The sequence below is a fragment of the Anticarsia gemmatalis genome, chromosome 30 (assembly GCF_050436995.1).
Source record: "Anticarsia gemmatalis isolate Benzon Research Colony breed Stoneville strain chromosome 30, ilAntGemm2 primary, whole genome shotgun sequence".
Lineage (NCBI taxonomy): Eukaryota > Metazoa > Arthropoda > Insecta > Lepidoptera > Erebidae > Anticarsia > Anticarsia gemmatalis.
Genome location: NC_134774.1, coordinates 1,196,758 through 1,208,215, shown reverse-complemented (window position 1 = coordinate 1,208,215; position 11,458 = coordinate 1,196,758). Strand labels below are relative to the sequence as shown.

At 38.1% G+C, this 11,458-nt stretch overlaps 3 protein-coding genes across 4 annotated transcripts in view; 1 reads left to right on the top strand and 2 right to left on the bottom strand.

Moving 5' to 3' along the window:
- Positions 1-1,467: 1,467 nt before the first annotated feature.
- Cpsf5 (cleavage and polyadenylation specificity factor subunit 5) lies at positions 1,468-6,252 on the bottom strand. The gene is made up of 4 exons (XM_076133863.1): positions 5,872-6,252; positions 5,004-5,115; positions 4,164-4,254; positions 1,468-3,640 (listed from the first exon to the last, which is right to left on the bottom strand). The coding sequence occupies exons 1-4, from the start codon at positions 6,099-6,101 to the stop codon at positions 3,393-3,395; spliced, it is 681 nt and encodes a 226-aa protein (XP_075989978.1). The 5' UTR covers positions 6,102-6,252; the 3' UTR covers positions 1,468-3,392.
- A 242-nt stretch (positions 6,253-6,494) lies between these two features.
- Positions 6,495-8,924, top strand: LSm-4 (COMM domain containing 5 Like Sm protein 4). The gene is made up of 4 exons (XM_076133555.1): positions 6,495-6,677; positions 7,447-7,615; positions 8,004-8,135; positions 8,692-8,924. Exons 1-4 carry the CDS (start codon positions 6,572-6,574, stop codon positions 8,885-8,887), a joined length of 603 nt encoding a protein of 200 aa, XP_075989670.1. The 5' UTR covers positions 6,495-6,571; the 3' UTR covers positions 8,888-8,924.
- A 929-nt stretch (positions 8,925-9,853) lies between these two features.
- The window catches only part of LOC142985407 (zinc finger Y-chromosomal protein-like), a 30,998-nt gene continuing 29,393 nt past the window's right edge, over positions 9,854-11,458 (bottom strand). For both annotated transcript variants that reach the window (XM_076133551.1, XM_076133550.1), the window contains exon 14: positions 9,854-11,406. In XM_076133551.1, coding sequence (XP_075989666.1) covers positions 11,350-11,406 — 57 coding nt within the window. In that variant the 3' untranslated portion in view covers positions 9,854-11,349. The remainder of the gene's footprint in view (positions 11,407-11,458) is intronic.

The following is an 11,458-nucleotide window of genomic DNA, read 5'->3' as shown; positions in this document are numbered from 1 at the left end:
TTTGAACGCGCTAATTTTAGGAACTACTGGCCCGATTTGAAAAAATCTTTCAGTGTTATAGATAGTCCATTTATCGAGGAAGGCTATATAGGTACATATAGCCTTCATATATATATATCATCACGCTACGACCAATAGGAGCAGAGTAGCATTAGCAGAGTATGGGATCGATGGGATTAAAATTCCCACGAAAATGCAATCAACGGGATCAAATTGTGCTATTCCTGGACGAAGTCGTGCCAGTTCGCTAGTATATAATAATAATAATAATACTTACTTCTATACTCAGGTCGTTACAATCGTGCTCACTACGTCATAATCAAAAGAATCATAGTAATGTGACAATGTGTAGTGAGCGAGAGACTCCGATATAATGACATGACTTACCCCCGGTTTCTGAGTTACATTTAGCGGTAGTTTATCTATTCGATAGCGTTTAAACTCATATAAAAAACGCTATTGAATAGATAAACTACCGCTAAATGTACTCAGAAACCGGGGGTTACTGACCACATTTGTATATTTTCTTCTCTTATCTCAGTTTTTATTTCTTCTGGACATAAAACGATTTTTCCAATAGGCAGAGGCCAAAGAACGTCACTTGGTACAATCCTTACAAACTTCCCTTGCTTCATTCACATACATACATGTTGTTATACAGGACCGCCGGTTACGAGCACTATATAAGCACTATACAATTTTAAGACACAATCACCTACTAAGACATTATTTAATAAATACCAATATTAAAAGAATATTCATTAATATCACAGTATTTTTTGTGTACCATTAGTATTAGTATATAACTTTGTTTTTATAAATACTTAATTAAATTATACACATGTAAGCGATTTGGTATATAACTGTTTTAGCTTATCATGTTAAAATAAATATTAAATAAATCACAGAGAGATCACTTGCCCCCAGTTTCTGAGGTACATTTAGCGGTAGTTTATCTATTCAATAGCAATCTATTTATCAGTTTAAAACGCTATTGAATAGATAAACTACCGCTAAATGTACGCAGAAACCGGGCGTTGTTCAGTCTTTTTTAATATTATCATGATAATATATAAATATAGTAATCCTTAAAAATATATTACTCTATTCATTGATGCCCTTTTCTGTAGACAGCCTCTTTACAGGGGAAATAACCCCCCCCTTCCCGCCTCCGTTTACATGGTGAAGACCTTCAAGCTTCTGACTACTGTTAACGACTGTCAAAGATCTTTGAAAATGACAGCCGGGACCCACAATTTGACGTGTCTTCCGAAACATGGAGGAACTCGGTATGTATAATATGGTCACCCATTCACCGAACAACCTCGGAAAGCGTAACTTAACCTTAGAGAACGATCTGTTACTTAGCCAAGAGGTTCTACAATTCTTAAGTTAACCTTAAAATTAATTCTTAAATACTAAAACAATCTTCTTTCTTCAGGTACATAAATAAAACTGCATCTGAAATGGTCAGTACTTTCATATTTACTTAACAACTATTACAAATATTGAATTATTAAAACTAAAAATTTCACTTGAAACGGTCCTTCTGTTCTTGATAAATGGCTTGACAGTCGAACAGAAAAAATATGTATTCAGCGTCACATTTTCAACAGTACTTTTACATATATAATATCATTAATAATTTGATATTAGGCACCTTTCCACACACCCAGTATCGCACGTTCCTAGTATGGTACAGTATAACGCTAGTGCTTGCAGCGCGCTCTGAGAGAGCGATGTTGGTCGCGGGCGCGGAGAGGTGAGCGCGGTGACGGCTCTTTGCTTTCTCCTTACACGGGCGATTGTTGTTTCATGCGCGATACAGTGTGTGTGTAAAGGTGGCTATTTTCATGCATAAAGTACGATAGAAAATGTTACAATGTCTTATCATCACTGTACATATAGAACAACGCAATGTAATATTAGACAGTTGGACAAAATGAGCTTTTTATATTTCATCTAAAATGCTCAGCCTAGCCCCGGTTTCTGAGGTACATTTAGCGGTAGTTTATCTATTCAATAGCGTTTAAACTCATCTAAAAAAAAACGTTATTGAATAGATAAACTACGGCTAAATGTACTCAGAAACCGGGGGTTAGCAATTCTTTGCGTAAATAATGTTGAAATTGTAATTATTACAGACTGAAACATTTTATTAGACACTCATTTGATAACAACGAAAATACGAAACTGTGACGGCACTACAGTCAACTTGGGTAACTTTGAATCATTTGGGTAACATTGAACGTGGGAATTTGAATTAGTTACTCTTAATTTTTATATGAAACCAACACAATTGATAAAAGTTTGCAAAACTAAAATAAACCTTTATCAATTGTGTTGGTTTCATAATAAAAAATAATCGAAACTAGTTCAAATTCCCACGTTCAATGTTACCCAAATGATTCAAAGTTACCCAGGTTCACTGTATCGTATTTCTATACTGTGTTTTTGACATCTCATAAAGAGTAGCTGATTTGACTGATAGTCAACTACATTGCGTGGATCGGTAGCCATTATAACCTGGTTTATTATATTAATATATTGAAATGTCCATTTCACACTAGTCTCTGCCAACACTTTTAACACTAATAGTCTGATGTTAATTCATATCTACATGAAAAGAGATGATGTGAATAAATGATAATATTGTTCGTTTTTAAAAAATATTAGATACATATTTTAACTGCACTCGGCTAGATTGCCTCCATGGCGCAGTGGTTGTCACCACGCTGCTACCATTGCGACGGGAAGTCAGAGGTTCAATTCCCAAACGGAAAAATCATTTGTGCAATCCACAAATTGTTTCGGGTCTGGTTGTACTTTGTGTCCGTTGTTTGTATGTTTGTAAAAGTCCCCGCGACACAAGAGCAATTACTATTGCGGGATATGTCTTTAAAAAAAAAAAGAGATTGGTGGATTAAAGGCCTAAGCCCTGCTTCATTCCGGGAGGACCCTTGCCCAGCAGTGGGACAATAATGAGTTAATCTTGATGCATAAAAATATTATAAATGCGAAAGTGTGAGGATGTAAGTAAGTATACTCAATTACCCGACAATCACGTCAAAATTGCTGAACTTACTTAGATGAAATTTTCCACACTAATAGATTTAAAAAAAAAGTCTACCTTTTAAAGACCCCAACCCAGGCCAGCGTGGTGGACTCTAAGGCCTAACCCCTCCCTTATTCCGGGAGGAGACCCTTGCCCAGCAGTGGGACATTAACGAATTAAATATATCTTTTAAATAGCTAGCAAGAACAGACAAAATAAATATCTAATATTTTCTCAAACCGATTTAAAATCTCTTCCTATCATCATCCCTGTTACGGTAAGGGCATGGCTTGCGCTTACCCCTCCCATGCTTGTAGATACGTACATGAGACAGTCCTCACATGTACACAAAATTGAACCTGCACAAACTCTGACTGAGCGATGAAATTATAGGCCCATATCCTTGAGCATTGTCATACAACTCGAACAACGGTGCCGCAACCAATTTGTAGTTTTTAGGCACTGCGAATAGAGCTCTGTCTTGAAGTTGTACTAGGAAGAGGCGTTTGTGCTCTTTCGGTTTTGTGATGTGTGGAGGTATGTATGGATATTGGGGCGGTTCGAAGTTTGGACGCCACCAGTTGCCTGAAATTTTGAGAAAAGGTTTAGTATTTATATCGGTGATAGCTGGGAGGTATAAGATGGTATATTCCATATAAGTAGTTGATAGTTTCAGCTGAGGAAACACACCAATGAATTTACCAAGTGATGTGTGTATTAGAAATAATGATCACTTGTTTTAATGGTGAAGGAAAACATCGTGAGGAAAACTTGCATGCCTAATTTTTTTTTAAAACGTTGTCTAAAATTTGTTTAGTACATTTATTGAGGGCATGCAAAGTCCCCAACCTGCACTAGGCCAGCGTGGTGGGCTCAAGGCCTAGCCCCTCCCCCTCGTTTGGGAGGAGACCCTTGCCCCGCAGTGGGAGAGTAATAGGTTAGTAATGAAACCTTGCATGCCTAAAAATTGTTTTACCTGTACTTGGTCAGCATAGTTGACTCAAAGTCAAACCCCCTCCCTCTTTTAGGAAGGCCCTTGCCTTAGCCCAACAGTGAGACAGCTAGAGATAAAAAAAAAAGTCATGATAATAATAAATTAGTAAATTACCTATAGTATCTTCAATAACCCATTCCTGTTTGACTCCATCTTGCCTGCCCAGGGTTTCTGTCAGCAGCCTCTTCAGACCTTCAATCTCATCCTGTAAAATACATACATGTTATATCATTTATACCTTTCAAGGTACAGGCAGTATGAAATGAAATACATCCATTTTGCTATTTACATAGATAGTTCTATGTAATAAAGGGCAAGCCCGCCATATTATTATACTAGGCACATAACTAAACTCAGGCGCTCATAGCCAGTTGCGCTCACCAGTCGGTAAACAATCTGTGGGTTAAGCAACCGTTGGCGCGGTCATTCTATAGATGGGTGACCGCATAGTGGTATTTGAACAGGGCGTCTCCGTGCTTCGGAGGGCACGTAAAAAGTCGATCCCGGTTATTTTCAATATGATAATAGTCGTTAAGCCACGTCAAAGACCTTCGGGCGGCTTAAACAACTTTGACACTAGGTTGACCACTAACCATACGACAAACAAACTAACCAAACTAGGGCTGCTATTGAGAATTTTCTAACATACAGGGTGTTAGGTTCAGTTATTCAAGAGATATAGATGTTTGGTGTAGTCTGCTGCGAACACACTGGTATCATTCGATTAATAGGATGTTTTATTTATTTATGTTTTGTAGATATTATACTTTAAAAGTCCCAAAAATTTTGCTTTTTTGATGGACAAAATTAGTGATTTTTACATATTTACTTCATTTTTTAGTACATAAACCTTCATTCCATTTCACTCTAAATAAATGGAAAACTGTTACAAATGGTTTTTTTCTGTGGACAATAATATTATAGTTGAATAAGGGTTTACTTAAAACAACTTACTTCACCAGGGTTCAGTTCTCCTCCAGGCAGTTTGAAGAATGCAGTACCCAGTTGTAAGAGCAGCACATGAGGCAGACCATGCTCATGGACTAGTAACACCCCTTCTACTGACCTGAAACAGTTTTATGTATTTACTAGCTGACTCGCACATCTTCACTTTTGTCACATAAGATATGATGGGTCAAAATTGTCCCAGTTTTTGTAACATTTTTCGATGCTACTCCACTCCTAATGACTCCGAATGAGGGTGACGTTATATAGTCTATAGCCTTCCTCGATAAATGATCTATCTAACACTGAAATATTTTTTCAAATCGGACCTGTAGTTCCTGAGATTAGCGCGTTCAAACAAACTATCAAACAAACAATCAAACAAACTCTTCAGCTTCATAATATTAGTATAGATTATAGTCGACAACTGTCTGTTTGCGATTAAAAGTTTTTACCAAAATGTGCAGCTATGAAAATCGTGACTTTAAGCATGTATGTATAAATGCATATAGAGCTCTATGAGGAAGCGTGAAGTACATATATATATATTTTGTAGATGGTATGGTGTATTCTAGAGCGAGCCATTAAAATGCTGACCAGATAACTATTCCTACTTATTTTTGCCAATCACTACGTTAACAATTAAGAGGAAATGCATACATAAAATCACGCCTTCTTTCCAAAGGGGTAGGCAGAAACCAATACACTTAACAATCTATCTATCAAATTCCATCAATAAGATATGCATCATTGCAAAATTGCCACAATTTCCATTTGTATAGTTAGTATTTATAAGGTCTGTAGTTTAGTATTTATGAGGTTATAACCAGTATCAAACTATCAAACATAACTGTACAAAATAAAGCTAAAATCTAACCTCCTCATGCCAATTTTCGCAAACTCCTCACGCATCCTCTGGAACCGCGCTGGAACGGACGCATCTTTCTCAAACAGCGGCTCCTTAGTCCCGAATGTGTAATTAGTCAATGGATACAAGTTTATTGTTCTGTTTAAAGTCAAATTGGGCTGATTTTGACTGTTTTGGTGCTGCATCCCCGGTCGCGCCGGCCAGTTTTTGCTTCCAGGAGGACCTTGTACTGCAGCCATTGTTTTAGCTAATTATTTTGTAAAATATCACTAATTTTGTATTTTTGGTCAGTTTTACACTAGTTTAGTTAGCTTATATGTAAAGTTACTGTAAATATCGCGTTTGTAAATTCTAGCGAGATAACGCCAAACAAGCGGCCATTACACTTTAGTGATGTCACTGTTTGAGCTGTAACGAGAAATTAATTTAATAAGTCAATTTAAGTTATTAAGCCTAATAAAATTCAAAACTCTAATGAAAATTATGACAAAGTTCCGAGGAACAGGAATAAATATTCAGTGACAGACCATCGTTGCACCGTTTCAATAATTTTGACCAAACAAACGATGAATTTAAACCACTCTTTAGGCGATTTTCAGCTGACAATCGAGTCACAAAGTGTCAGTCTTTGACATACGTCATCCACATTGTTTTGATTTTTCTATTCCTGTTATTTTTATGTGATAATAGTTGTATTTATTGTTCAAATATGTCTCAACAACTAGAATTACTTACCGAAAGTCCAGCACAATGGACTACTGTGTCTTTATTAACGCCAGAAATACAAAAAAAGGAGATAAAGCCGTTTGTTATTCGTAAGTAAAGTTGTCATAGTAACATCATTTTTATCGAAAATTAAAAGTTTTACAATCATGTATTGTAATTTAAACCTCAGGTAACTTAAAATCAACAATTCGTTATCAATAACATATAGATTTTTGGCGATATTATGTGGAATTGAACTCTATAACAATGGTAGTAAATTTATTATTTCCTTTTCAACTGCCTCAAGAATATCGAATATGCTTGAATAGAGAACTATAGACCCTTACAAACATAGTTTAACAAAATGTATTACTCTGAATCATTGGCACTTGTAAAAGAAAACACAAAACCTTCCTAAAGGTCTAAGTTCTTAACCCACAATCTCCACTTGGCTATTACAGTCGAATTAACGTCTAATACAACTGTAGTTCAAGGTAGAGACTAACATGGCACTAGAAAGGCATACAGACATAAAATCATGCCATTTTCCCATCTATCTATTGTATAATTAGTGGTTTACCTAGTGTCAAAGTTGTTCAAGCCGCCGAAAGGCCTTTAACATGGCTTAACGACTGTTATCTTAATAGACAACAACCGTGACCGACTTTTTGCGTGGCCTCCGAAGCACAGAGACTCTCAGTTCAAATACCACTGTGGGTTGCTCAACCCACAGATCGTTTACCAACCGGTAAGCACACTTGGCTATGAGGGCCCATTTCTCATCATGGTAGGGTGAAACCGAAGAACATTATGCTATGATCCCTACTAACTTCTTTCACTTCATTCACATCAATACATATGCAATTGTTCTATTTCTAGTGGCTCTTAAAGAGTTAGAAGGCAATCCGGACAGTAGGACGTCGAGTTTGATGAACGCAGACAAGTTTTCAGCAGTCAGGGAGGTTGTTAGGCACTTTGCGAGGCTACGATCAGCTACTAAAGATGCTTGGCATCTGGACGATGTTCAGACATTTCTAGAAGGATTAAGGTACAGTTGATTATTGTCATTGTAACTTAGCTAAATGATCTAGTTCAGGGTATCCCAACTTTTTTCTAGTGGACTCTTTTAAATAAACACAATGGTTTATTGCGCCGCGCGGTTTTGTTACGTTGCTTGAGTGTTGAGATAATAGCCAACTTTACACACACTATCGCACGTACTTAGTATCGTACAGTATTACGCGCGGGAAAGCAGCACGCTCTGAGAGCGATTTTCTTCGCGGGCTTGACAGATGAGCGCGGCGCGTGCTCTTTCCTTCCCCCTTTATACGCTTGCTTGATAGTTTTGTAAAGGTGGCTAATCAACTAGAGACATACCCACATGTTACTAACTATTCAAAAAGGTACCAATATAATTTGTTAATATTATTTTTCAGATTTTCACCCGACTGTGTGGCGGAACTGACATCTTTGCTGTGCATGGATCAGATGTATAGTAATATACCAACACATTTGAGAGTCAAGCCTGGATTATTATCATTGCAATGGAAAATTGATGTCTCATTAAGGTAATATATACATAATATTTTCTTTTATCATAATAGCGTCCGAGCCAATATCCAAGTACGGCGGTCAGTTTCATTGTAACTGGCTAATGGTACGAGACTTTGTTTATAATGTCTCAGTGTGTGTTCAATACACAGGTACACTGTCTTCCTTAACTCTCATAGTCCAGTGGGACAGATAACTGACAGGACCAGTGAAAGGTCAGGCGCAGGATCGACGGTTTTACGTGCTCTTTAAGGCACGAATTTGTATGTGTAGTCTAGCCTTACTTCCAACTATGTTGGAGTCGGCTTTCGGTCTTACGGGATGTTACCTGGATTATAACACGATACCCTTCGGTAAAATTGGTTGTCAGACTTTCAAGCTTCTGAATGACTGTCAAAGATCTACAATTCTTTGAAAATTACTTCCACAATTTACCATGCCTTCCGAAACACGGAGGATGAGTATGAAAAATGGTCACCTATCCACAGAACAACCTAAGCAAGCGATTTTTTTAACCATTAATGCGAAAAGAGTGTAATGAGTTTCTAACCCATTTTTTCTTGCATTTTCCAGTCAATCGACCCAGCAAAGAAACAAAGAGTCTCTCCAGCGCACAACATACGTTATATTAACAATCAAACTGACAGACGGACAGACAAACACATACAGATTATCTATAGATAAGTTTCAAGCACTAAGGTATAGTGTAGCGAGTGCATTAAAGTCTATGATTGTGTTAGAACGAAGAAATTGTATGAGGAAGTACTGACAGAGGGCTTCTTGGGGGTGAGTGTACTGTAGATAGATGGGGGGGGGGGGGGTGAGAATGTTGATGGGGTAGGGGTTGATAATTGGGGGAGGGGGGGAAGACTGTTGGTAACCTAAAAAATAATGGAGGGCGGGGGTTGCGAATGCTGATAGGTGGTGTATGACAAGATTAGGGTTGTAAGATTGTTGATTTTTCAGTGTGATTAGGGGGGATTCTGTGCCTATACTGATAAGGGGGGTCAGTGTGATGGCCACAGGCTGAGATTTCAGACGGGAAAAGGAGATAGTGATAGAGCGGGTTGCTGTATGAAAAGTTAAATAATTAGGGGGGATTTTATGAAAGTGCATTATGAGCAGATTGGAGGAGGAGTAATGGGGGTGCAGTTTGTGATGATTAGGGGGGGGGGTCTTCTCCAGGTACGTATTAAGGAGTGGGATAGCTAAATTGGTGCTTACACAATGATCACAATGATATAAGAAGCATGCCACACAAAAGTTAAAACTATGTTATTTCAACTAAATACATTCCAATATTAATAAGTATATCATTTAAAATAGTCACAATTTTGAATGAAATGAAATTAAGTGCTAATTTTATTATTAGTGCGATATTTAAGTAATTACAAGATTGCGTAACTCAGTCTGGAGTGAAATCTATACTAATATTATAAAGCTGAAGAGTTTGTTTGTTTGTTTGTTTGAACGCGCTAATCTCAGGAACTACTGGTCCGATTTGAAAAATTCTTTCACTGTTAGATAGCCCATTTATCAAGGAAGGCTATAGGCTATATAACATCACGCTACGACTAATAGGAGCAGAGTACCAGTAAAAAATGTTACAAAAACGGGGAAAATTATGACCCATTCTCTCTTATGTGACGCAATCTTAATTAAATCACTAGAATATAATTGTTTAACTTGTTATTATAGTATATTTTTATTAATAAAACTATGGAATATGTTGAAAAATCTTTTATTTACAATAACCGCCTTACTTTACGTCATGTAAGCTATAGATAGCCGAGTGGTATAAGTTGGTACCTCCCACGCAAGTGGTTGCAGGTTCGAACCCGATCACCAATGACTTGTCCAAGTGATGTGTGTATTAGAAATAACGATCACTTGTTATAACGGTGAAGGAAAACATCGTGATGTAACCTTGCTTTTTTTAAAGACAACTCCCGCACTAAGAATTGCTCTTGTGTCGCGGGGACTTTTACAAACATACAAACAACGGACACAAAGTACAACCAGACCCGAAAGAACAATTTGTGGATCGCACAATTCATTGTTTCGTGCTGGATTCGAACCCACAACCTCTCGACTCAATGGTAGTATGTTCTTGCAAAGTCCCCAGTCCGCACTTGGCCAGCGTGGTGGACTCAAGGCCTAACCCCTCCCACATTACGGGAGGAGACCCTTGCCCAGCAGTGGAACAGTAATGGGTTAAATTTATTCAATAAATAAGTATATGAGTGTTACAAAACACTGTATAACTAATCAGAGTTTATACGACGTTTATTATTAAGACTGAAAATAATACTACTTAAATTAAATTAGTATGGCGTTATTCCCGTGTAATTCTAATGTATATTGGAATGTTTTTCAATAGTAGTTTGGAGTTTGGTAACGTGCCCGGTATATGACAAGCTCGCCCCCTATTACATGGAACTAACATTGTTAATGGCGAAACGTGGGTATTTCAAACACTGCCATCAACTTAGAGTAAGATGATTTCCGGCGGCCAGTTTAATTGAAAACAGCCAACTGTGCAGGACTTTGTTTATAGTGTCGTGTGTACAATACACAGGTACACTCTCTATTACATCACTCTCATAGTGTGGTGTGACGGTACACACGACCAGTGAGAGCTCAGACGCAGGACCATAGCGACACGTGCTCTCCGAGGCACGGAGGTCTACGACCTCAACTTCTTAGCTCAGGGCAATCTCTGAGAATTTTTTAACAAAAAAACATTTTCTTGGCCCGACCCGGGATTCGAACCCGTGACCTCTTGCGCGACACTCGTGTAGCGGATCGCTACATACAGCGCGACATCTACTGGGACCAGCGCACAACCAATCACCACGCGCAGTGTGGCTGACGTCACAAGTCCTGAATCGCGCTATCGAAGTTTGCACTGCAACTGACTATATATACAAGATCTCGACTACTACAGTCGGGCTGCCTAGGCCCACCAGGCATGATCACCTCGCCTGGCCGGAGGATCCTCCCTTTGTGTTGGAGGATTCTTCCTTGGTGTTGGAGGGACACGATCACCTCGTTCCGTCATACTCGCATATACCACCGACCGCGCCACAGAGGCAATTATGTTTTATAATATTAAATTAATATTTTCAATAGTAGCCCGGAGTTTGGTATCCGGTATTTGACAAGCCTATTACATGGTACTAACATTGTTAATGGCGAAGCGTGGTTGTTTCAAACTCCTCTGCCTACACCTTAACTTTCCTGAGGTATGTTGTGTGGAACTTCCATTGCAGGTAAGGTTTCCTGTTTCTGTAAAAAGAAAAAGTAATGTTAAAACATATCTATACTAATATTATAAAGC